We start from the raw sequence: 26337 nt of genomic DNA on the forward strand, positions 1-26337 counted from the left end.
CAGCTAAAGTTCATAATTTCTTTTTTTTCCCCCTTCTTATTTTAAAGATGAATTTGCACGAAACACAGTTGAGGAAAATATGCAGATGAAGAAGGAGCTGGAAGAAGAGAGATCTCGTTATCAGAACCTGGTAAAAGAGTATGCAAGTCTGGAGCAGAGATATGACAACTTGAGGGATGAAATTACTATTTTTAAGGTAATTAAACTGGAATTATCCCTGTTCCCTTGTGCCCTGGACCTATGTTGGTGCCTGGATAGCATGGCTCACTCACCCCCAAAACATTTAATAGAACTGTCATTAGTGGGCAGTTTGTGCTTGATATTTCTAAGGATGCCTATCTGCACTGGAGCCAAACCTTTTGTGTGCTTGTTCTTCCATGCTTCTCTGTGAAATGCTCAGAGATGTCTGTGCACCTCAGCAAAAGCTGGCTCATGCTTGTTGTTGTTTTGCTTTTGTGTTAGTGATGTTCATGCGTAGGTATTGGGTTAAAAAAGCAAACAAACAAAATCTCCAGCAATATGACTTCAGAATTTCAAAAGCCAGAGTTTTTAGGTTCAGCATTGCTAAAGTGTTAGAAAAACTGTTGAAAATCAGAGGGCTGCTGGATTTGATGGAATTCTGAGTGTTTTAAAGAGGGTCCTGGAGGGTTCTGTCAGCAGCATAACCTTGAGCTCAGATTTGCATGTTCATACTTACCAGGCATCTGGTGTCATGAAGAGCCTTTAATTCATGCAGAATTTTTAAGCTGGGCTTCTATATCTTTTGCACTTTGAAGTGTTAATATGAATTTTAAGGGTAGGGCATAAAAACTTAGAACATGTAATTCTCTGTGAGGTAACTTAAGTATATTGTCACATATTTGCTCTAAAGAAGCAACACTTGGAGAGGAGTCCTTTAACACTGGGTGCTTTATATGTCTGCATCATTTCTTAGCAGCAAACACCAGGGCACAGGAGAAACCCATCCAACCAGAGCAGTTTGGAATCTGATTCCAACAACCCATCCATCTGCACCTCTGAGATCGGGGATACCGAGGATGTGATACAGCAGGTGGAGGTACAGCAAATGAGGAGGGAGGGCAGGGGAGCCCTGCTCTGGGCGTGGTGGGTGTGGGGTCTGCAGCACAGGGGGGCACTGCAGCCTGGACAGTGAGGTGGGATGGATGAAATTGATTCCATGCTCTAGAAATGCATCGTTAATTGTGCGAGGGGGACTGCAGGGTTGTGGTGCTCTGGCAAATTCTACTTGTTTGCAGCATCAGGGCTCTAAAAATAATACAGTGCTGTCTTTGGGCCATACCAGCTTGAGGACTGATGAAAATTCATCACAGCAGTTACACCCAGTGCTGATGGATCATGACAGTATCACGATCCCTCTCTGCAAGGACACCAGAATTCATTGGCCTCTTGCCCTGAGCATTTTCATTCCCATGCATCTTCATGGATGCTTTGCTGGCCAGCACAGCCCTGTAATCAAATCAACAGTCTGCTAATGCAGAAAAGAGCAGCACATATTATTCCTTGGCTATCAAGAATCCTGTGGAAAAGGGAAATGTGTTTTTTATTTATATCTGATAGAGCAGGCTGCTTTTTAAACTCCACTTTTGACTCTTGAGCACTTACGAGTGTTCAATATCCCTAGGGTCAGCTCTACCCTTGCAGGACCATAGTTTGTGTCCCAATACACACCTGCAGAAGCCCCCATTTCCCTCTGCTGGCTGCTGCATTATATTGATATTCTTGAACAGCTCCGAAAGCATTTTCTGAGGTCAAAATAATCAGTATTGACTATGTTTTGATGTAAAATATTCCAGGTGTGGTAGTTAAAAAACCCCCACAAATAAACACTTGACTAAAAGGGACATTTTTTATGTTCTTAGCTGCATCATCTACTTATCTGTTGGGCTGTTAAGCATTCAGTAATGTATCAAAACAAGTCAGGTATTTTACTGACATTAAAAATAGGTGTTTAGAATGTGGATTTGCTCTTTGGAAGTACATGTGTTTCTTAGGATGCTCTTGTTCCTGGCTGTGGGTGTTGTACAGACAGGGTGCATCTGTCACTGTGCATGGGTGTAGAACTTGAGACTGAAATCTTCTCTTTTTTTCCCTCCCTCCTGTCCTTCTCCAGGAGATTGGGATGGAGAAAGCAGCCATGGACATGACCCTCTTCCTAAAGCTACAGAAGCGAGTGAGGGAGCTTGAGCTGGAGAGGAAGAAGCTGCAAGCCCAGCTGGAGAAAAAGGAGCAAGAGAGCAAGAAATCCCAGGCAAGAGGCATCTTTTCATGGATACTAATATTTCATATTTGTAACTGGCTTTCCTTGATTGCCTGAGGCCACATGATGTAGGAATTTAGCTTTGGGAGTGACAAGTTCAACATAAGGGGCTACAAATCCATCTGGAAAATGGAGATAAACTTTTTTTTTGTCCACTAAGGACAATTGGACAGGAGAACTGCTTTATTTATTTGTTTGAACAAACTGGTTATAACATATTTAGGGCAGTATCTTAAGCTTCTTGAAAGCAATGAAATGTGGAATCAATTTTGGCACACCAGCACTGACCCTGTGTCTCATGTGTGGTGCCCTGCATGTTCAACAACCCTCCCTTTTGGATGATTTCTTTTATTCAAGCATTTCTTTGCTGTCCTGACTTCCCTCCATCCAGCAGTGTGTGGCATGAACTGGAAAGCACTTCACATCCATGTCAGTGTCCCCATTTTGGTTTTATTATCATCTCTGTGTTTTGGTTAGGTTTTTTCCCTCAGTAATGATCATAGAGAGGAATACAGGTTAAAAGTAGTGTAGTAAATCAGAAATATCAGGGTTGCTGTTAGGAGAATGGGTTCTTAATTTCTGTTGCAAGGCAGGGAAGTCTTTTGCTGCATTCTTTGTTCCTTGTGAAAAAAAAACCACCAAAAAACCGAACAAAAAACCACCTCAAACTGTCTAAAATTTCAGTTACTCGCTTGAAAACAAATTAAAAACATGTATATCTAAAAAAATTAAGATCACTGGCAGCCCAGTGGTAACTCAGGGGGCAGGAATCTGTGAGTCTGAAAATACAGCTCTCTGGGTGGTGGTGAGCTGACTTCTGGGCTGGGGGGTTTCAATAGCAGATCTCCTGAATGTGCTTTCCCTGCCATCTGTAGCCAAGGCTCTGTGGCTTCTCAGAGGCCAGAGTGTGCTATGAAACAGCAGTGCAGGTGTGTGCTTGGTGCCCTGATGCACTGAGGATGCTCTTTTACAAATTGCTGGGCAAATGCCATCCCTCTTGGTTACATATTTGGAATTTCTGGGGCTCCTGTTGCTTTGTTTGGAAATTATTTTCATTATTACTCTCCAGTGTGAGATCAGTGTACCTTAGAACAAATGCAGTAGGAGACTCAACAAAATCATCAACAGTAATTATTTACTTGCTTCACTAGATATCCTTATTGATCTCCCCTAGCAATTTGCAGGGAAGACATGAAACAGGAGACTTCCCCAGCCTCTCATTCCTGCTGCAGGAGGATTAAAAACCTGTTTTCCAACTGCTGTGTTGGAGATTGTTCCCTTAATGACTGTCATTGTTTGAAAGCTGCAGCGAGGCACATTTGTCAAGATATTAATGAGAGATTAAACCATTTTCTCTCCGAGTGTCCACTGCCCCACTGGTGTTGCTGGGATGCTGTCTGATGGCAATTAATGACATTATTATTATGGTTGAGCTGGCCAGCAGAGCAGAATGCTGGTGGAGACGTGCCCAGCTACCCTGTGCTGTGTGCCAGTTCTTCTGACTGATCCTAAATAAAAAATTTACTCTTTTTTCTGCACAGGTAAATGAAATAAAGACTGAAGTGACTTCAGAACATGAAGATTTTGCATACAACAGCCTGAAGGTGAGTGACAGGCTTCTCCTTAGTGCTGTAACCTATTGCACGGCTCCAGCAGCCCAAACAAATGGTGTGAATGTGATAATAATCCAAAACCTGCCGTAATCAGCTCTGCTAGAGAGGGCAGTTGCAAAACTGCAGTTTTCCATCCTCTCCTGGGCCTGGGATGGGCTCACATATGTGTCTCTCTGGGGTGACATCTGTTTTCTGCTGATCTACCTGGCTCTGAGTCATCCATGGAGGTAACGACCCCACTCGTGGTGAAGAGGAGCATCTCCATGCTTTTTCCATGGCAGGTATTCCCTGTGGGACTTTGTTGGGCTCTCTTTGACAGGCACTGCAGGTCTCAGCAGCTGGATTTGCAGCAGGTGTAAATTCTTATGGGCTGTTTCTTGTTCCAGGCTCCACCTCTGCTTCTTAGCCATCTTCTTGTGCTATCCCAAGGTGCCACTCGGGTCTAACCCAGATAAATCTGTGGAGTGATTTGAGCCTCTTTAAATGGCTCCATCTCCCATCAGAAGTGCTGGCTGACCACAATAATTTTGTGTCTTCCCAGTATTGCCCTACCCTAGAATTTGTCTTGCTCCCAAGCTCAAAATCCTGACAGTTTCTGTCCCTGTCACATTCTCCCTGTGACAATCAGAGCAACTGAAACCTCCTGGGCTCCTATTGCAGCTTCTGTGGGTTCTATCCTCCTGCTCTAACTGTATTCAAACACTTCTGGCCTTAACTGTCTTAGACCACTTTTTATGTCCTGCTTATCCTCAGAAAAGCAGTTTCTAGAATAGCGCTACTAAGGGAAATTTTTTTTTATGCTGTTGGTTTTTTCAGTGCAGACCCAACTATCCGGTGTTCCTCTCTCCCTATCCTATTAAAAAATACTGCAAGGCAACTGAGAAGTCCAGAGGAACATATGTTTTGCAGAATAGCATGATGCTAAACCATCTGTCAGTGGTAATACTAATTTTTCCTTCTGCATCATCTCCTCCAATGGACGTAAAAAAAAGCAGAAATTAGAGATGGAAAGGATGTCCAGCCCTCACTAAGCCCTTAGAGTACCAGTAGATTTTTATGATACTTAATAATCCAATTTTATTGTCCTAGCCTGATATTGGTGTAGCTCTGGCTAAATGTGCTGTTTGTGGTGGAGGGAAACCCCCCTGAATTTCCTTAGTACCTCTGCATAGCCCCCCCAGAATAAGCCTGGCCAGGTCACTGCTCAAATGTCCTCCAGTTGGTTAAACATGCTTGTGGAAGATTTGAGTTTCTTGACCTGGTAAAGCAAAGTGGAGTTGCAGTTTGGAAGGGGAAACCCAGGAGATGAGAACCACCACCACCTCCTTAGATGGCTTCTGGAATTCCAACTTCTGTATGAGTTCACAAACTGTGTTTTCTTCAAGGTTTAACCCTGGAAGTTCAGAGTGGGAATACTGATTTTGGATTTTCCTACTTTCTGCACGCTAACATACTAGCATTCATAGTTCTACATACCTATCAAATTTTAAAAATTGTTAAATGTTAAATTTTTAACAAATTTACCAATTAATGTTAATGCTATTTCATAAGAATAGGTGGCATGTGTTGCTAAAAATGCAGGGTTTGTTAAACTTTAGTCTAAAATAGAGGGGAAATGAACCTGCAGGGGATTCACATTCCTTGTAGGAGTGTTTTCCTGAGAAGGACCACTGAAAAAGACAGACAAATAAACTTCCCAGCTATTCTCCCCACATCTGAACATGGGACACAGCCTAAAGTCTCTGTCTGCAATGCAAGAGTGACTTACTGCAGATTTTGAGGGCTTCTTTTCCCTCCGTTCTCCTTGACAGCTGCTTCCAAGGCTATGACAAAGCTATTCTTCTCTTCTCTTTCTCCTGTTAATTTATAGCTCAAATATTTGTACTATCTCTGGCTCCTTAAAGAGTTTCTTGTGAACATGTTTATTTTTCATTTTTACCAGCTTAAAAAGACTTTATCTTGGGGAAATAGTCTGAGTCCTAAAAGCTCAGACAGGGGACAGCCTTTCTGTGGATGCTCTTGAATGGCTTGTGAGGTACCAGTCAGTCAGCCATGGACAGGGACACCTTTCCCTGTCCCAGGCTGCTCCAGCCTGGCCTTGGGCAATTCCAGGGATCCAGGGGCAGCCACAGCTGCTCTGGGCACCCTGGGCCTGCCAGGGTCTCACCACACTCACAGACAGGAATATTTTTCCTCCTTTGTGATCTAAACCTTCTCTCTTTCAGTTTGGACAAGATGAGCTTTAAGCTTCCTTAGCTTACAAACTATTTCTTCACTATTTTAAAGAAAGATTCCATATTTTTACGTCCAATTTCAGACATTTTTCGCATCCACAGACCATTAAGCAGGACAATACAAGGTGTGGGTGCTGCTGGATGGCTGTGCAGCACATGGTCTGACACTTCATAGCTTCTGCTGTCCTCCAGCTTGGTGTCTTGGTGTAATTATTACTGTAATTATTACTGTTATGGCACCCATGATGGCAGGGGTTTGCCTTTGGATTTAGCATCTGCTGGGGAGCCTGTTCTTGATGCAGATTCTGATGGAGGGAAGTGGGTGAGGCACAGTGCTCTGTTAGAGAGGCTCGTCTGGTTTTTTAGTTTTGTAAGACTGAAATGTGTGAAACTTGAGCTACCACTGATAAATTTACATGCAGATGTTACCTGTCCTTTGTAATGGAGAAATGCATTTCTCAGGAGATGCTGTGCCAAAATACACCCAGCCAGATGTTTGGTTAATCATTATCCAGGAATGCAAAACAGGGAGTTATGTCCCTCAGATATGCCAGTGAAAAATGTGTTTTCCTTGTTTTTTCAAGCTGGGAAAGTGGCAGTGGGAATGAAAGCACCAAGAAACTCTTGCTCTGACTCCATGTTCCTGAGCAACCTGTTCTGGTGGCAGCAGTCCCTGCAGCTGGACTAGATGGCCTTTAAAGGTCCTTCCTCACTCACACTTTCTAGGATTCCAGGCAGGAACATGATGCATAATTCAGTTTCTCACTTGTTTCCTCCCTCAGAACTGGCAGCTCATCATAAATGAGCTGCATGGAGGATTTAATTTTCTTTTCCTGCAGAGTACCAGAAAAGAAGAGAGGGGGCAAAATCCTGGCGTGGCAGTACTAACCTGTGACTTAGGCAGACTCACACTTCCCCCAGCACTGCTCTGTAGGCCCTTTGCTAAAAAGTGAAGATATTTCCATCACCATCAGTGCTCGGGTTACCCTGTCAGAGCTCTTTAACACTGCATCTGTTGGGACAAGTGGGAGTTCAAGTTCAGTGCGTTCTGACTGTAAAATTTTTTTTTGGTCAAATTTATTTGTCAAATATTTGTCAAATAAATCAGCAGGACTGGCCTATGCTGAAGAAAGAACATTTTTCACTTTGCCAGTAGAAATCTCCACATCCACAGCATTTTATTTTAGCTTCTGATCTTCCATGGCAGGTGCTGATGCAAAAAGGGTGTGTGAGCTGGGGACAGAAGGTGTTTTAACACTGCTCTATGAAATCCACAAAGAAAGGAGCAAGGAATAAACTTAAATGTAAATTTTGAAAGGAATGTATGGTAGGGGCTCTTGGAGCTGAGTGATTGGTATTTGCTTTCTTTCCTGGTCTTTCTGGCTTTGTTTCTAACCAGAGCTTGAAATTACCAGACCTTGGAGTTAGCAGTGTGGCTAACCCATTAAAAAAAAGAGAGGGAGAAAGGGACACAAAGAGGAGGAGAGCAAAGGTTAAGAAAAAGGAAAACAGAGGTCTTACCCAGAAAATAACAAAACCCACAGAAGAGTTATTTTAGTAGAAAAGCAAGTGACTGCTTTCACCATCAGTGAGGGGTGATGTAGCAGGAAGAGTTAAACCCAGCTTGACACCAATTCCCACCATGCACACACTTCCAACTCCAGTTTAAACACCAGTTACAGAAAAGCCCATGTCTCATATGCATGGTTAATGGGGAATTAACCAGAATTGATGGATCTAAGGCATTTCTTATCCTTTTGTTTTTTTCATGACAGCTGGTGTAAAGTACCTGAATATGCCCCGTTAGTGATGGTGTCTGTTCAGCTAGGAGCATGCTGCCCAGATGCCAGATCAGCTATTCTGCTCACACCTCTGCTGTGATAAGCCATGCTATTTATAATTTGTAAGGATTTATAATTACAACACCCGTTTCCTATGGAAATGGGGTTTACACAGCTGTGCTAGCTACACACTGTGTAAATTGTATAAATTGCCCCCATCCCCCCCAGCCATTTTTGGATTCATTAGCTTGACTCAGCCCAAGCTGATAATGAAGCAGAGATCCCAGAGATAGGAGGGGTTGTGAAAGGAAGCCCTGGAAAGGCTCAGTAAGTAGCAGGGAGATGAGGCATGTGGGTGACAGTGGGGAATGATCTTGTGCTTTGTAGACACTGGAGAATCCACATGGATGGGGTTGGTCCCCAGGCAAGAGCAGACCCCTCATCAGACAGCAGACGTTGTCAGCTCACGTGCAGGGCTGTTGGCTTGTGCTGTGTTGGACAAGGGTCCTGTTGGGGTTTGGTGTTCCCTGAGGAGTCTGGGGGCGTGGGGACAGGAGGGAGCACTCCTGGGTGGCACCATGCAGCAGCCAGAGGTGGAGGGTCGTGCCAAGGAAGATGGGTTGTTGTGAACAGGACTCCAAGGAGTCTGGCTCCCAGCCAGTCTGTGACCCACAGCAAGGGCTGATGGTTTTAAGCTTGAAGGGGGTGGGTTTAGATGGGATATTGGGAAAAAGTTCTTGGCTGTGAGGGTGGTGAGGTTCTGGTGCAGGTTTCCCAGAAAAGCTGCCCCTGGATCCCTGGGAGTGTCCAAGGCCAGGTTGGATGGGGCTTGGAGCCACCTGGGCTAGTGGAAGTGTCCCTGCCCATGGCAGGGCCTGGAACAGGATGAGTTTTAAGGTCCCTTCCAACCCAAACCATTCCATGGTTCTGTGATTGCGCCATGTGCAGGAGCAAAGCTGCTCTTGACCCAACAGGGATTCTCCAGGTGGGTTTGGGTGGTGGCAGGGAGCTGCCAAATGTTGTGCTGCCATCTGCAAACAAAGCTTTGTGGTGGCAGACTAAAAGAAAGGCTGTCCTAGCTGCCAGAGCTCTATTCTTCTGTCTTCTGCTGCCATGCAAAAGTGAATAAGCCCTTCAGTTGTGTCAGCTAAGATGTTGTTATTCAGGAGAATCAGTTGGCATCAAACTAGCACAGTGTTGGCCCTGCCTGTCAAATGCCAATGGCTGAGGAGACATCAGGGTGAGGAAATCCTCCAGCTGTAAACACTGCACTGGGGTGGGGGAATTACAAAAGAAAAGGGAATTCAGAGACCCATGGCTCTACTAAGGGATGCCTGCCATGATGGTAGTTTGGACAAACAAGCATCTTCCAGCTTATCTAATGAATATGAAAGGTGAGCTGAATGTTGTTGGGGTTGTGTGATTTATTGATTCAGAAGGAAAAGAGATGGAGGAGAAAAGAGCATGCTTAGCTTCTTTAACAGCCTGCTTTTGTGTTTAGAAATAGTGTCAACAAATAAAAAATACCCCGGGTCACCCTGTAGTGTTGCTAACTAAAGCAGGCTGCTGACTAAAGCAAAAACCTTCCCTGAACCACAGATGGCTGGGCTGGCAGCAAAACCCAGATCCTGGCTTGCATTGATCTGTAACCACTGATAATTGAGTCAGTCTAGAGGAATCTCAAAACAGGATGAGGCACCCCAGTTTATTTAAACTGCTTAATGGCTCGGTGTTTTCCAGAGGCAAGAGCTGGAGTCGGAGAACAAGAAGCTGAAAAATGATCTCAATGAGCTGAGGAAGGCCATTGCAGACCACGCCACCCAGAACAACTCCTCCAACGATGTGCAGGACGGCTACAACCTCCTCCTGAACCAGCTGAAATTGGCCAACGAGGAGCTGGAGGTGCGCAAGGAGGAGGTGCTCATCCTCAGGTCGCAGATCATGAAGGCAGCCCAGCAGAAAGAGGTGGGGAAAAACATGGTAAAGGAGAGGATAATTGTTTTGCTTTTTTCCTTCTTCCCCTCTGTTGGTGCAAACTCACTGGCTGCCTGAGCAATGCCGTTCCTGCTCTGGTGGGCAGGATGGCACAGGGAGATTATGGGGGGTTGTGCAGGGATACAGGATCTGCTGCCTGGGGATAAAATGCAATCCCTGGCATTTCAGACAGCCCAGGACTATCTGCGCCTTGGTACTGCTGTAGGGTGCCTACCCCCACACCTGATGAGGGTAAGCCAGCCCACACCAGCCCTGCACCAGTGTGTGTAGTTCAGCACGTTCCTGGTGACGTGACACAGCAATAATATTTTCCTGCAAGGAAATGGGGTGAGGGAAAAGAATTTCTAGACCAGATTCTGTTCACTTTGGGCTGGTGCAACTGTAATGTGTTTCTTCTGACATGCAGGCAAGAAGGGAGCCTGTCTCTCAAACAGCTGGGATGGGATTTGTATTTAGAGCACATTCCGATGGAAGGCCACATTTTCCAGAAACTCAGTCTTTATTGATTTGCTGTCTTATCATTCCTCAAGGTTTTGGTGTGTTTTGTATTTCAGACCAAGCCAAGCACCCTGCTTATCCTCTTCCCAAGTTCACTGCATCTTTCTTCCCTCTCTTATCTCTCCTAACGCACGTGTGTGGATTCACAGAAACTCAGTAGTGTGGTGGATGCCCCAGGGATGCTTTTAATAGAATAACTGGGAGTTGTTTGGTGTCAGGAACTTTCAGGGCTGGGCAGAGTTTTAAAGCACGAAGTCACATGGTTGTTTTGCACATTGACTTTAGGAGAGCATCTCCCCCAATGCCAGCTGGCCCAACAGTGACCGGCACGTTGACCAGGAGGACGCGATCGAAGCCTACCAGGGCATGTGCGAGACCAACCGGTAAGTGTGGCACAGACCTCACCAGCACGGGGGGGATTCTGTGTCAGAGAGGGACCCACACCAAAATCAATGTGTTCCAGAGGGCTGCCAGCCTCTGGACTGTGCAGTGGACTCGAGGGTGGGCCATAAAGGTGATACCAAGGACACACGTCTTACGGAATTGTAGAATCCCAGAATGGTTTGGGCTGAAAGAGAGCTTTAAGATCATCTGGTTCCAGTCACATACTGAGCAGGTGGAAAAGCAAACAGGAGCAAAAGCAGGTTTTGACTTTGCTTCCAGTATGGAAATAGCAGGAAGACTAAGATTTGGGACTGTATTTGTATTTATTTCATAGAATTCACAGAATAACTAGTTGGAAGAGACCTTCAAAACCATCGAGTCCAACCCAGCCCCAACACCTCAACTAAATCCTGGCACCCAGTGCCACATCCAGGCTTTGTTAAAAGCATCCAGGGATGGTGACTCCACTACCTCCCCCAGACAGGCCATTCCAGAACTTCATCACTCTTTCTGTGAAAAACTTAGACATCCAACCTGTATTTCCCTTGATGTTGCTTAAGACTGTATCCTCTGGTTCTGTCAGCTGCTGCCTGGAGAAAGAGCCCAGCCCCAGCTGAGCACAGCCACCTTTCAGGGAGCTGTACAAAGTGATAAGGCCACCCCTGAGTCTCCTTTTCTCCAGGCTGAACACTCCCAGCTCCCTCAGTTGTTCCTCAGGTGTCCCATACCGTGTTGGGAAAATGCCACAGTTCCCTTCTGGTTTTCCCAGAGGCAAAAACCCATCATGGTTAACTGAGCTAACAAACATGCTGTATTCCCTGAAAACACTCATATTACTGGTTTTCTTACACCCAAACTGAGTGTCAGGAACAACTGTTTTACTGCCAGTTTGCCTCAATAAGGATTAATACTTTGAACATATATCTGTCCTGACAGTAACAATGGGTGGATATTGCCAAGCATTAAGTCAGTCCTTGCAGTGGCCCAGGAGAATACAAAATAATAAAGCAGTGTCTTGCAAGAAGAAAAAATTATATGGATTAAACAGCAAGATATTATGAAAAGTAAATTTTTATTTTACTTCAAGGAAATTGAATGTTTAACTTTTTTTTTTCTCTTGACAAATCCAGATGTTTGAATCTTTTCCCCCCCTAAATAATTTCCATTCAGCAAGGAAGAAGACCCAGCCATTGTGGATTAATGGCTTTTAATAACACAATATGGTTTGCTACTTCCTAGAGTGGTTGCAGAAGGTTGTTAACATTCCATACTGGGACTTGACTTAATGAGGATTTTATTCACACCTGTATGAATATGAGGAAGGGCCCATTTAAGTGGAACTTAAAACCCTGATGGCTGGACTGAGGCTGTTCTGCCAGCTTTCATCAGGTCTGGAGGCCTGGAGCAGTGGGGATTGTTGGGGTCCAGGACTCTTGTGACATTGGTTTCTCACCTGGGCATCATGTCTGGCTAAATCAGGACTAGTCTTTGTGGGGCTTTTTAATTTGTCATTGAATATTTGCTTTCCTGAAGTGAACTTGCTGATGAAATTTCAGCCCCTCCTGCAGCAGAGGTGATGAGATTAATTTGCACATCACATTCTTGTCAGTAAATCAGTGGAGCCCAGTGTGCTTTCTGCAGAAAGGAGTAGGTTTTGGTCACTTAATGAATTCTATGAATTTTCTCTTCTTTCCTTCTTTTTCCTTCTTTCCAACTTTCTCCTGGGTGCTCATATGAGATGTGAAATGCCATTGTTGGGCACAGCTTTAATTACCCCCTACATTTTCCAGTATGCAGGGAAGGTTAGTTTGTGTTCAGGGGCTGGTGAAGGAGTCAAAATAAGGGTTGCTGCAATCACAGGAAATGTGTCTGACCCAGGGGTGTCACTGGTCCCCAGTATAAATTGGTATCTGGCCATACTGGTGCACATGGCCTTCTGTAGCCTGCCAGGAGGCTCCAGCCCTCCTCCCAACATTCTGGTTTCCCCACTTGACTTCCACAGAAATAACTGAATTGTAGAATCATTTAGGTTCAAAAAGATGAAGTTTCGCTCTTCCCTCAGCACTGCAAAGGCCAGCACTAAACCATGTGCCACATCCACATGGATTTTAAATCCCTCCAGGGCCTATAAGTTTCCAGGACCTAATTTTCCACAGGAGCACAAATCTCTTTCCTTGCAATTGCATGGGTGAGCTGCACTTCTAAGAAGTTCATGTGACCTGGCCTTGGTGGTTTTTGGTCTCTTAAGTTTCGGGAGGGGAAATCTGCAGTCTCCAGGGTCAGTTCATTATTCTGTGAAGCTTGACTGGAGCTTGGCTCCTGAAATACAGCAGCAGTAGCTCTATATGTTCTCACCCTGATTTTCTGCAGTGATTTATCCAGTGGCTCATTAAGCACCACAAGCCTCCCCATTACAAGGTTCCCTGTGCACTTGTCTGTTTATTGGGCTGGTTTATAAGCTGTAGGCTGGTGTTGATGGCAATAAAATGGATGAAGACAAATGCTTGGGGAGCCTAGATTATTGTGTTTGTGGACATAAATTAACATTCCCTCCCCCAGCAAAAATTTTCATTTGTACTTACACAGCTCTATACCCAAGGGTGTCAGCATGAGAAACAGAAATGCCTTCACTTTCTACTCTTGATCAATACATATTTTAATGGGAAGCTTTTCTGGTAAGGTTGTTCTTCACCAGGCCAGGCTTATGGATGTGGTTAAACCTCACTCCACCCAGGAGGTGCTCCTAGCTCCAAGTCATCATCTCTGAGCTATTTAGGCTGAGAGCACAGCATGGCGTTATTTTGGTGCGAGATCAACCTTTTATTCTCTCCATGTCTGTGTCATGCAGCACTTCTAAATACAGCAGGAGGAAAACAGGAAGAACTCTGCCAGGTGCTGCTAACCCTGCCCGTGTAGGAATTCTCTCCACAAAGCTTCCAGAGGAAAGCCCTTTGATTCCAGGTCAAGGGCAAGTTTGAACTGACATCAGACCTTTCTTTAAAAATGCATTAAAATCAGTTTTTTTCTTTCTTTTTTTCCTTTTTTTTTTTTCCTAAAATTCTGCTGAATTTCAGCTGCTAAGAGTAAAATCAAGTTAGCTCCTATGTCATTTTTCTCCTACAATAACTGAATCTAAATCTAAGTAGGCTTTTTGTTCCCTGTTTCAGTTCTAGGGATTGTTCTTTCAAGCCTCTTTGATCTTGGTGGGAATGCAGAGCCAGTGAGAGACCGGGTGATGGTGTTAAGAGACAATAAATAACCTGGCAGCTCAAAGTAAATCAGGCTGGACCTTTGAAATTAGCTTCCATGATAGCTTCCAAGTGATTTTGTTGAGTACATAGATTTTTTTTTCCTGTTGGGCAAGTCCCACCTGCGGCTCCTGTGTAAAGGGAAGAGCTGATTCTGGCTTCACATGAGGGAGGCTTTTGCAGCTGGGAGAGACCATGATGTGGAGATCCTACCACATCTCTGCCTCCCACTCTCCCATGGGCATCTTCCCCCTCTGCCTTAGATCTGTCTGTGATGCACAGTATTCTTCCTTTTACCTAAAACAAAAATGTCCATCTCTGCCTGAAAGTGAAACGCCCCCTTTTTATTAAGAGAGGATCATTTACTGAGGATGCTGAAATTAACATCTCTGGGTTTGGGGTACATGCACCTCCTTGAAACTGCTTTCACTGGGCAGGGAGGTGTTTGGGCAGGAATTTTTTGCTTTTGATAAGGACAGTTTGCTGACTGCAGATCCCAGCTGCTCCCCAGACCTATGCCTCCAAGATGAGGATAAAGGGCTTTGTGAATCAGCCCTTTTAACTCCTCTCCAGCCTTATTTGAGAATAGGATTGACCCAGCATTTTAGAAAATTATGATTCAGATGCCAGTTACTCTAACTATGTTGAAAGGACCTCTTTTTATGTCTTGGTCAACATGACCTTCTGGGAGAAGGGGGAATGCAGTAATTTCTGAGTCAGTGCTGTGTTGATGGTCCATAGAGATGGACTGAATTCTTATTTCCCAGTACAGGTTTACCTTAAACCAGCATTTTTATATATTTATCTTATAATGGCATTTTCTTGAGCTTCTCTCCTCATTTACCTCAAAAAGGAAAGAAAGCTATTTTTCCAAGGAGGGCTGTATTTTTAAAATGCTGCTCATCGTGTGAGATTTCACAGGTTTCTGACGTGCAATAAATAGTGGGGACCTTCCTGCTTTTTCCTTTGGTTTTCAGTGCCTGAGGACATGTCCTGATAAGATTATATGAACAAAAAAAAAAAAAAAAAGGCTTCACTAACAAATTCATGCTAATGAGACCAATAAACCTCCCTGTATCTGTCAGCCTGCAGACCCTTTTGGAAACCTGCTATGTATGGGATAGCAACAAGGTTTTAATTGAAATTCATACATGCGGCTCTAACAGATGAACTTTGCAAGTGTCAGTGCCTGAAATGTTTGCCAGATTTGAGAAGTGCTGTGCTTGAGCAGTGGCACGGGAGGGATGCACGAGCTGTCTGTGGTGGTGAGGCACCTCCAGAGCCCCTTCAAAGCAGTGCTGCAACACCACATTTCTCACTGCTTCCCTCCTGTGAAAATTTGCTCATGAATGTTTGTGTTGTGCTTTGCCACTGAAATATGCAGAGATTCCCTTGTTAGGGAACGGCATCTGTCACAGCTCTTTTCAAAATGTGTGTTTGGCTTTCTTCTTTTCGTGTTTTGGTTTTGTTTGTTTGTTTGTTTTTAATACAATGATATATTCGGTTTGATGGTTTCCTTGCTTACTTTTTAAATTGTTATTTCTTAAAACAAACACTTTTTTCTAACTGACATCAAAGCCATGTAAAATCTTGCTGTAACAAACATTTCTGGTCAAGCTGACCAGCTTACATCACTCATTTGTAATGTGTTCAGCCCCTCATTAAAGAAGATAAATCTTGCCTCATATAACTTGAAAAAAACCCCAAACAATCTGCTAAAAGGAGACTAAAAAAGCCAACTGCTAAAAGTATTAAAGTGAGATGAGACTTTCCTGGCCATTATTCTGCCTGGCTGTATACAGAGGAGATTGATCTTGTGTGGATGCATGTGGTGTTTGGAGCAAAGGTTGCTCTGAGGAAAGACTGATGTGTTTGAGTCAAATGCTGAGGAAACCCTTGGCTGAAGTAGAGTTCATTTTAGACCAGTGGGAGTTGCTGCAGTGGGAAAGAGATGGAGAAACTTGTTTTTAAAATGTCTTGCAGGGCACAACCAGGGCAGGGCTCTCCTTCCCTGTGGTGGAAAAAGAAATGCAATGCAATGAAAGTGTGCTCTGAAAAATAATACTGAATGAAATACATAAGGCTTCTGCACCTTTCCCCCTTCTCTTTCAATTGACTTTTTGTCTTTCTCTGTCCTCTTGTTTCCTTTCTCTGTCCTTTATTTCTAGCAAGACTGAGGACTGGGGCTATCTCAATGAAGATGGAGAGCTCGGCTTGGCTTATCAAGGTTTAAAGCAAGTTGCCAGGTCAAACACTTTCTGTTTTCCCCCACTGCTGCTTCTGCCTTCTCCTGCCTTTTCCTTGCCCTCTTGTTTCTTGCTCTTGCTCTGCTGTTGCCTTGTGGTCCTGGGCAGGGCCCTCTGTCCTCCTGTCTGGGAGCAGCTGCAGGAAGGATTTCCAAAGTGCAGGAATTGAGACCCTCCTGTAATTTTCAGAGGAGTCATGGTTCCAGTTGGCCATTGCTGGTGGTGGCCATTGTCACTAATGCCTGAGCTGTGATCCAGTAAGGATTATGTGACACTAATGGGAAATTGGGTGATGGAGGGGTTGGGAGGCTGGGATCTCAAAGAAGACAAAAAATGCCTCCCATTTTATTTTTTTTTCTCCCAAACTGAACTAAGACATGGCACCTCTCGGAAGGGTTTTCTCCCAGTCCTTGACCTGTTGGAAGGGGAGAGTCTGTGCTTGTATCCCAGCACTGTCACCTTTGTAGGATCCTGGGGATTTTGTGCTCCCATCCATGTGTTGTCTGTGGGTGAGAAGGGCACATGGTAGACACAGGCTTTTCCATAGCTTGTTCCATAGCCCTCCCCAGGTCCTGCTCTGCTGGGTAAATATCCCTCCTGGATTCTTGTCCTGCATCACCCCCGTGCTTGGTGCTTATGGGGCTCCAATATATATATATATATATATATATATAATATATATATATTTCATTAAAGTTTTAAGGACATTAAAGAGATAAAAAATTTAAGTATTTTGTATAGAGTAGTCTAAAGTGGTCACATCTAGAGGTATCAGGGTAAAACCAGACAGTAACAGGAAGAAATACCAGAGATTATTTCATGTGCTTTTCCAAGCAAAGTAGGAACCCAGGTTCATAGAAGGAGCATGTTCTTCTGAGGGTGTCTCACGGATTATCCAGTCTGAATCCCAACTAATCCCAGTATGATGAAATCAAATGAAAATTAAGTACTTAATACTTACTTCATGGTGGGTCTGTATTTTCCAAGCCTATTAAGAATATAACTCCTGACAGGATTATGAGGCTGACTGCATTGTTGCTCATGTTTCTATAGGTGGAAAACATGCTTTTCTGTCTTGTGCTGGGATGTAGGAGTAGAGACTGTGTTGTTAAATTTTCTAAAGGCAACAAAAACAACAACCACACAAAACAACCTGGGGGTGATTAGTACTTTTCATCCAGGAATCTTCCCTGAAAGCATGCACTCTTTTATAAAAAAGTTATTACAGGAAATGCCAAAACAACAACAAAAATAAATTCTGTGCATAGTTGTTCCTGTAGGGAAGCAGTTGGCAGGTGTGGATCACAATCAATTTCCCAGTGGACCAGTGCAAGTTGTAGCTCTGTGCATGGTCTGGATCAGTGTGGAGCTGTCAACAGCAGAATCCTCCTCATCTTTGAGGATTGTTGTTTGCATCCAGTGCCAGAAGGCCCTGAGCTGGGTGTGAGGTGACCCTTAGCTCTGACCAGGCACATCCATGAGCTACAGCAGGGGCAGGGGCTTGGTAGTGCCCTTGGTCATTCCTTCTCTTGGCCACCATTGTCCTGTATAATCTGGGACTATATCATTTCTGGCTTGGTGGTTCTCTCTCAGAGGCCTCACACCTTCTGGAGTCTCTTCAATCTTCTGGCAAGAGCTGGTGGGCTGAAGGAAGATTTCCATGTAGCAGAGGGTAGGGGACACTTAAAATCAATTACTATGTCACCTGCCAGGCCGTCACCATCACCTTCTGCATGGGTGTCTGCAGTTAACATCTCAGTGATGAATCATTTTTCCACTGGATGTAGAAAGGCATTCTGGCTTAGCAAATGGCAGTTTTCAAGAGTTGGAATTTCTGTTGGACAGGAAAAGAGCACAGGAACAAATGTCCTTCAGGCTGAGCTTTTGAAAACAAAACTTGCAGGTGTTGATCTGTGTTGCTTTCTTGCCATGTATTTGCTCTTTGCAAGTAAAAGAACCTGGATGTTTGATGAAGTTAAATAAAAAAATGGTGCTTTGGGATTTATTTTTAAAAAATCCCAACCTTTGATTTCACATCTCTTAATTTCAAAAGTATTTCATCTGCAGTATAGCTAATGACAGACTAGTGTGGTAATAATATCTTCTTGTTCATCAGTTTTGTAGGGAGGTTGACAGAGTATTTCCCAAGCTGGCTGATTTTGAGGGATCTAAACTCACATGGTGGTTACCACCATGATGCTGACATCACAGACTGATCAGTGTGGTCCTGTTCTCAGATTGCTGGAAGCACAGCTCCAGGACCAGAGAAGGGAGCACGAGGAGGAGATGGAAGCTCTGAAAAACCAAGTGGATTTAATGCAAGAGGAGTTGGAGAAGCAGCAGCAGGCATTCCTGCAGACTCTGCAGCTCTCTCCAGAGGTCCAGGTGGAGTTTGGACTTCAGCAAGAAATTACACGTCTGACCAATGAAAACCTGGTAAGAAGCTGTGCTGAAAAGACAGACAGCAAAAAATGGTTTGAGAGAAGGAGATATGAAGCATAATGTGGAAGGAAGGGCACTAGGATCCCTTTCACCCCTCCCAAACTCTGCAGAATCCATCAGCATCTCCCACTGGTGCATTTGGGAGTGTTGGCACTCGGCCTTGAGCTGATGTTCTGTGACTGTATGACTTTTGTGACTACATAGGTGCTTTATTTTTAAATTTTTAAAATGCTTTTTTAAGCCTGTCTACTTTGTGGCACTGCCTTCCAAATCAGATCACTGGGGACCCTTCTACTTTGTTAGGCACAGAGGCAGCACAGGTCTTTCATCTTACTTGCTTTTACTGGGAGTGTGGAAAGGCAGTTGCCCCTTCAAAAAGTTGGCCTGGATGATCATAAATCTTCCCTTTCTCCCCTTCTGTATCAGTGTGCAAAGTCAGGAGGGAATGTTGACACCTCCTGAGTTTTTGCCTTTTTTCAACAACTCCAGTATCTAAATAAAACTGTTTAAATGTGATTAACAGGCAGGATTAAATGCTGTGGGTAGTGCTCCTCTTCCACTGAGATGCTCACACCATGCCTTGGTGATGCACAGGCCATACTCCAGCCTCTAACTCACCCCAAATGAGTTGTTCTTGGGTTTAATGTTGGGAGTTCTTTTAAATGCATCTTCTGTCTTTCAGGATCTTAAAGAATTGCTGGAAAAGTTGGAAAAGAATGAAAAGAAACTGAAGAAGCAGCTGAAGATTTACATGAAGAAAGTCCAAGATTTTGAAGGTGACTTGTGCATTGGGAGACACTGGGTTGGGGGAAAACTTCACTTGTGTTTTACTTCTTTGGCCAGTCTTGGAGAGCTGCAGGGTTTTAGAGTTTTTTTTTCTATTTTTCTTTCTATGAAAGTAAGATTTTCCTTATTCTGGCACTGAACTAGCAGCAGGCACCGAGCTGACACTGACCCCTTACCAGGGTTTGGAGGATATTTGAGGAAACTTTTTTGCTGTCATTGCAGTCATTGCTGTCATTGCAGTGACCCAGGCAGAGATACAGAAAGGAGCCTAGTGGCCAGCAGGGAAATGTTCTGATCTGTCAATTTTGAAGGGGAAATTATAACTCTTTAGTATCAAATTGTGTATGTATATTCTGCTTAATGAGAAATCACCTTAAATGTGGCATCTGCATTGCATAGAAAGCACTTCCCGTTCTCTGGAGAAGCCGTGATTAATCAGAGAGCTCCATTTAATGAGTTAATTTCTGGAAACCGGGCATTAAGTGAAATTTAGCTGAATAACTGGAGGGTTTCCATGGCTTGCCCAGCTGTTCCCTGTCAGTGTGATTTGCATGCTGCTTGCTGCAGTATTTGCATGCTGGTCTCTTCTACTTTATTACACTCCAGCAGTGTGCCACCATGGTGTGCAGCTTTGCAGGCAGACAGAAGATGCCATGCTTAGGGATTTTGCATTGCCTCCCTGCTTTTTGCCCGGCTCTGTGAAAATCATTCACTAGGGTTGCTACCTTCTAGCCTGTGGTCTCTTGGAAAATAAAAAATGTCTTCTTTTTTCCTCTTCTAAGTTCAAGTTTTGCACTTTTTCTGTCATTCAGAGTCAGAACTCTGTGGACTGGTAATCAAGGACTGATTGTTTTTATTTTTATAAGTCTGTCAAAGCTGATGACATTATTGGGAGTTCAATATATAACTTTTTGACTTGGTGTCTGTCTGCACCAAGGCCAGTGGAGGGCCTGAACACTGTTGATTCCCAGGTGCCAGCCGGGTGTTGATAACCTTTTCTCTTCACAGCATCCCAGACAAAAGTGCCAGTGGAGAGGAGGTCACATGAGAGGAGCATGCAGGTTGCTGTCCAGAGGAAGGAGAAGGATTTTCAGGGCATGCTGGAATATTACAAAGAAGATGAGCCACTCCTTATCCGAAACCTCATTACAGGTGGGGAACTTGTTCTGCTTCTCTGCCTGACTACTCCTTCTCGTGCCTGGAAGAGTTTGTAAACTTGAGATTAAAAAATGAAGGTAGACAAATAGATCTTCTCAATTGATCCCTTCTGGGGCTGCATGTTTGTGGTGATGGCAGTTTGGGTAGGTAAAGTAGGGCTGCACTAAGCAGATAGACCAGGATGGACACAATCCCTAGGGATAGCAAACAATGGGAAACACAAAGCAAGGCTAGTTTTTAGAGCAGGCAGTAACTTCTAAACTCACATGCTGAGCTTCATATGAGGTGATAGATGGGGAGGGGGTGGCAGAAGGACAGACCCCTGGGTCTGGCAGAGGAACAAAGGTAGCTCAGTTTATGAGGTAATAACAGACTACAGATAATGAACTTGTGATCTCTTCTGCACTGCACAGGCTGCTCAGATTTGCTGCAGCATCCCCTCACTCAGTGCTGTGTCAGAAGTCAGGCTTCTCTGGCAAGGTGTTGGCATTCACTACAGCTCTAACCCCAGCAGAGCCTAGTGGGGATCCAAAAAGTGTTCACAGAGCAGTGCTAGCCCATTACTGTGGGCACTGAAGTTCCCCTAATCAGACAAGTTTGTTCTTCAGAGGCTTCAAATGCCCACAGCCACCATTAGGATTCTGTATCTTGAGGGAAGGAGTGATTTAATGTGTCATCAATTCAGGGGAAGGACTTACTGTGTGAGGTATTCCTGAAAGCTTCAGGGAGCTGTTCTGAGGTGGTTTTGTGCTGCTGGGGGAGGGTTTTACAAGGTAGAGAAGCTCTGGCTCCACTGTGCATCCATAAGGAGAAATGGGGTGTTGTCACAAACCTCAGTGCAGGCAGGGCTGCCCTCCCAAGCCTGAGTGCTGAGGTCTGGGGCGGGTCCCTCTGTCCTGCAGCTGAACCTCTGGCTCTGTGTCCACTCTGCAAGAGGGATGCAAGTTGCAGAGCCAAAATATCATTTTCCCCAGGACTGAGAGAAGAGGGGTTTGCCTGGGTACACTCCAGCTCTGGCGTTCTCTGCTTCACTTCTCAGTTGGGGAAATTTAAGTTTGTTTTTTTTTTTTTGTGAAATCTTTCATTTTTTAAATTGTCAAATCTTCCAGATCTCAAGCCCCAGGCAGTGTCTGCTACTGTTCCCTGCCTTCCTGCCTACATCCTCTACATGTGCATCAGACACGCAGATTACATCAACGATGACCAGAAGGTGCACTCCTTGCTCACCTCCACCATCAACGGCGTGAAGAAAGTGCTGAAGGCAGGTGTCCAATTGCTCTTGTCTTGGGCTTGAGAGGCTGTCAGGTGGTAATAACCATGTCCAAGAGTGTGACACTCAGCTCTCACAGTGATTTTCAAGCCAATTTGCTCTTAGAGTCTGCCTTTTTAGAAGAGCGAGGAGAATTGTGATCTTAGCAATAAAACTGTTGGAATTTAGAGGTAAAAAAAAAAAAAAAAGTTTGCAGGGAAGAACAGCTAATATTGCCCAGATGCAGAGGGAAAGCTGCCTGATTATGGGTGGGGAAACTCAAAATTGGTTAGTTTTGTGATGAAAGGGAGGGGGTGGAACCTCACGTGTTTTCACTCTGTCTCTGCAGAAGCACCAGGATGACTTTGAGATGACATCGTTCTGGCTGGCCAACACGTGCCGGCTGCTGCACTGCCTGAAGCAGTACAGTGGGGAAGAGGTGAGACCCGGCCTGGGGGTGGCATCCCTGTGGGACAGTCCTGCCTCCTCCTGGCACCAGGGGCTTCCCTTTGGCTGGGGATGGGGCTGCTCCCACTGCCCTCCTCGGTTAATGCGGGAATAGCACGGCTATGATCTGGGTGTAGCACAGCTAGCTTTCCCTGGAAAAGCTCCTAAAAGCACAGAAGGGTTTGGATTGGAAAGGGACATGAAATCCTATCTCATTCCAACCCCCTGCCATGTGCAGGGACAGCTCCCACTGTCCCAGGCTGCTCCCAGCCCCATCCAGCCTGGCCTGGGACACTGCCAGGGATCCAGGGGCAGCCACAGCTGCTCTGGGCACCCTGGGCCAGGGCCTGCCCACCCTCCCAGCCAGCAATTCCTCATTCCCAATGGGCCAAAATCTGTCCCTGCCCTCTGGCCCTGGGAGCCATTGCCTGGGTGCTGTCCCTGCCTGCCTTGTCCCCAGGGGCTGTGCAGCTCTCCTGGAGCCCCTGCAGGCCCTGGCAGGGGCTCTCAGGTGTCCCTGGAGCTTCTCTGGTGCAGCTGAGCAGCCCCAGCTGGGCCAGCCTTTCTATGCTATTTCTGGTGAGCCATTTTGAAAGCTGTTCTCCTGGTTTTAGTTCATGCCACAGCTTTTCATTAAACAATATTTTATAGCTTGAAATAAGTTTTTTTAAAGCTGATCCCTTTCAAAAGAATGGGATTATCACAGTTCTCCTGCAACATTACACACTGTCATCCTTGTAGCCTTGCATTCTGCATATTAAAATTTTCAACAGACACAAATACTGTTTTTCTTTTTTTAGTCTTTAGATATCTATTTAGATATATTAAGCATTCAAAATGTAAGGAAAAAAATTCATAAAATTAAATGAACTATTCAGGCCATTCAAGAGATAATGGTTTGTGTGTAAAACCTCAGCACTGGATTTCGAAGATTTAAAAATAAAAGTTAGGTTAAAAATATTTTAGAGAATACTTACTAGAAGCTGTGCTCTTGTTTGCCCTCTTCTGTTTGGATAATAATACTGCATTTAGAGAAAATCCTCTCCAGAAAACTAGCTGAGTTAAAACCATGTGTTAAATTAATCAGCTGTTTGCGAATTCCTTTGGCAATTGTTGCAAAACATAGAGGAGAGAAATACTACAGAGCTGTTTGCAAGATACTGTTATCTTTAGTTTTAAATCCAGCCTGTTTTTCAGAAAAGGCTTAAAAGAAAATCCCAGCCCACATGCTGTCTGGTGTCAGGTGAAGAGCATGGTGCTCCATGATTAGTCAGGAAAATGGGGAAATTGTGAAATCAACTCAAATTGGTACATGTTGTATTTTTGCATTTTGCCACTCAGCAACCAACAAAAAGAGTTTCACAGTTCTGATTTTCACACCAAGTAAGACCATATGAACAGGCAATTAAAGGATCTGTGTTAATTAAAGCATCCCATTGGCTCCTGTCACTAAAACTGGTATTAATATCTGAGCCCAGAACTGAGGGTTTACAGCAGCCAAATGCAGGATTATAGATCAGCTGTATCAGCAAAAACAGGCAATAAATTCAGTTGTTTCAGGACATTTATGAATTTCAGAACAATTTAAGATGTTGTCAAAGCAGCACGTGACATGCAGTCATAATTATTTTCAAGAATCCTTCAAGAATCTTTTTTCAAGAATTTTTTCTAGAATCTTAATTGAAAAATATTTTGTTTCCCATAAACAGTTGGAACTCAAAGGGATAAGCATGTAGCTAAAAGCATAGTTTCAGAGGGCCTAAAATGTTATTTTCTACTCCTATATACTGCAGATTGTGCAGATCCTTGCTAAGGATAAAACGAAAATCTGATAGTTTAATGATTTTCTTCAAAAGGTAGTTCTCTAGTAATAATTTATAAACAAATGCCTAGGTAACTGAAAGGTGATTTATGAGTTTTGATCTTTTCTGTGATGTACTTTGGTAACATATTTTGGTATACTGTACTGCAAGTGTGCAGGGGGGTTTTAATGCAGAGGTTTTGATGGACTGTCAGTGGGTGGGATAATGATCCTGAGTGTTTTAATCTCCTTTTCAGTGTTTCATGACCCAAAACACGGCGAAGCAGAATGAGCACTGCCTGAAGAACTTTGACCTGACCGAGTACCGCCAGGTGCTGGGCCACCTCTCCATCCAGATCTACCAGCAGCTCATCAACATTGCAGAGGGCATCCTGCAGCCCATGATCGGTGAGCCCACACCTGCAGGGTGCTTCTTGGCCCAGCTTATCTGCTCCAGCTGTTTTTCAGACCTTTGCACAGTGCCAGCATGACCCAGAGAGTTTTAATCTTCTCCCATGATAGGAGCTAATAGGGATGAGGGTTTTTCCTCCCACTCTAGAAGATATCTCTATTATTTCTGTTGGGGAGGCAGTGGAAGAGGTGAGGTTGTGCTAGTGGGTCTGCTGTCTCCTCCAGACCAGGTTTGTGGTTAATCTTTTTTGGATGGAAATGTATATTATAAGAGAGGAGAGGATTGGGAAGAGGAAAAAGACTCTTTCTGAGGGTGTGAGAGCAGGTATGAGAAAGTTATCTCTTCAGCCAAATCTCTGAGGATTCATCTGAGGAATGCCCCATCCCTGGAAGTGTCCAAGGCCCGGCTAGACAGGGCTTGGGGCAACCTGGGATGGTGACAGGTTTTCCTGCCCATGGCAGGGGTGTTTGACCTAAATGGCCTTTAAGGACTCTTCCAAACCAAACTCTTGCATACTTATATGATATTTGTGTGTGTTTTTAACAGTTTCATATTATCAGAGTGAACCATGGATCTGTCCTGCTGTCAGTTCTTGCAGCATCCATGGTGCTGCATCACTGAGACTGATACGTGTTCATTGCAGCCCATGGAGGGATCAGTTCTTCCCTCTAGTGACAAATAGATGGATGCAGGATTTTTAGCCCATTTTCCCCCCTTTTTCTAGTGTCTGCTGTGCTGGAAAATGAGAGTATCCAAGGGCTTTCCATTGTCAAACTGGTGGGCTACAGGAAATACTCCTCCAATGCGGGTGACAGCTCCTACAGCTTGGATGAAATGATTCGCCAGCTGAACACATTCCACAGCATCATGTGTGACCAGGGCCTGGACCCAGAGATCATCCAGCAGGTGTTCAAGCAGCTCTTCTACATGATCAACGCCATCGCCCTGAACAACCTCCTGCTGAGGAAGGATGTCTGCTCCTGGAGCACGGGCATGCAGCTGAGGTGGGGCTGGGGCTTGGGGCAGGGCTGTGCCTGCTTAGGGAAGTTTTGTTAATGTTGTAAGTTGGTGGGAAATAGGGGAAAAAAGTGCACTTCTCAGTGCAAATTAGTTGAATCTTCCTTTTGCTACCCTCTCCCCTTCCCACGCTGGATCTTTCTATATTGCCCTTGAGGACAGTGGGCACAGCAAAATAATTTTCTGTGTAGATATTCTCAAAGGTATCTGGGTACTTTGCAGGATCTTGTTAGCATTTAAAAGCTGGTTAAAATCTTCATTTTAATTGTTGGAGGAATCTGAATGCTGTAGAAAAGCACCTCCCTTGTATTGTTTGGCTGTTACATGGTTCATCTATTTGAAAGATACTTGGAGTATATATTTTACTCTGAGCTGTTGAGTACTAAGCTTTGATATGATTGTCTCTTGCTGTGTGCATCACAAAAACACATCACAAAAAGCGACATACACCAGCACTGCAATATACCCTGAGGCCCAAAGAGGAGTTTTGAAGATGCTGCTTTTTACCTCTCAGCTCACATCTTGTCTTGGTCACTTATCCAGGTTTAACATCAGCCAGCTGGAGGAATGGCTGCATGGGAAGAATCTGCAGCAGAGTGGAGCAGCACAAACTTTGGAGCCCTTGATTCAGGCAGCACAGCTCCTGCAGCTGAAGAAGAAAACCTCAGAGGATGCTGAGGCCATCTGCTCCTTGTGCACGTCACTCACAACCCAGCAGGTAGGGAGCAGGGCAGGGGTTTACAGCACA

The 26337-nt window shown here is 44.5% G+C and overlaps 1 protein-coding gene across 4 annotated transcripts in view; it reads left to right on the plus strand.

Annotated features, from left to right (window-relative positions):
* Positions 1–26337, plus strand: part of MYO5B (myosin VB) — a 151187-nt gene that overhangs the window by 118598 nt on the left and 6252 nt on the right. The window contains exons 24-38 of one of the 4 annotated variants that reach the window (XM_064735479.1): positions 48–196; positions 935–1057; positions 2132–2269; positions 3820–3882; positions 9647–9871; positions 10685–10782; positions 16200–16277; positions 18515–18713; positions 19402–19495; positions 20514–20657; positions 21773–21924; positions 22262–22351; positions 24418–24568; positions 25297–25576; positions 26133–26307. In XM_064735479.1, coding sequence (XP_064591549.1) covers positions 48–196; positions 935–1057; positions 2132–2269; positions 3820–3882; positions 9647–9871; positions 10685–10782; positions 16200–16277; positions 18515–18713; positions 19402–19495; positions 20514–20657; positions 21773–21924; positions 22262–22351; positions 24418–24568; positions 25297–25576; positions 26133–26307 — 2159 coding nt within the window. The remainder of the gene's footprint in view (positions 1–47; positions 197–934; positions 1058–2131; positions 2270–3819; positions 3883–9646; positions 9872–10684; positions 10783–16199; positions 16278–18514; positions 18714–19401; positions 19496–20513; positions 20658–21772; positions 21925–22261; positions 22352–24417; positions 24569–25296; positions 25577–26132; positions 26308–26337) is intronic. The other 3 variants (XM_064735480.1, XM_064735481.1, XM_064735482.1) reach the window with 3 other exon arrangements.

Source organism: Zonotrichia leucophrys, chromosome Z (assembly GCF_028769735.1).
Source record: "Zonotrichia leucophrys gambelii isolate GWCS_2022_RI chromosome Z, RI_Zleu_2.0, whole genome shotgun sequence".
NCBI lineage: Eukaryota > Metazoa > Chordata > Aves > Passeriformes > Passerellidae > Zonotrichia > Zonotrichia leucophrys.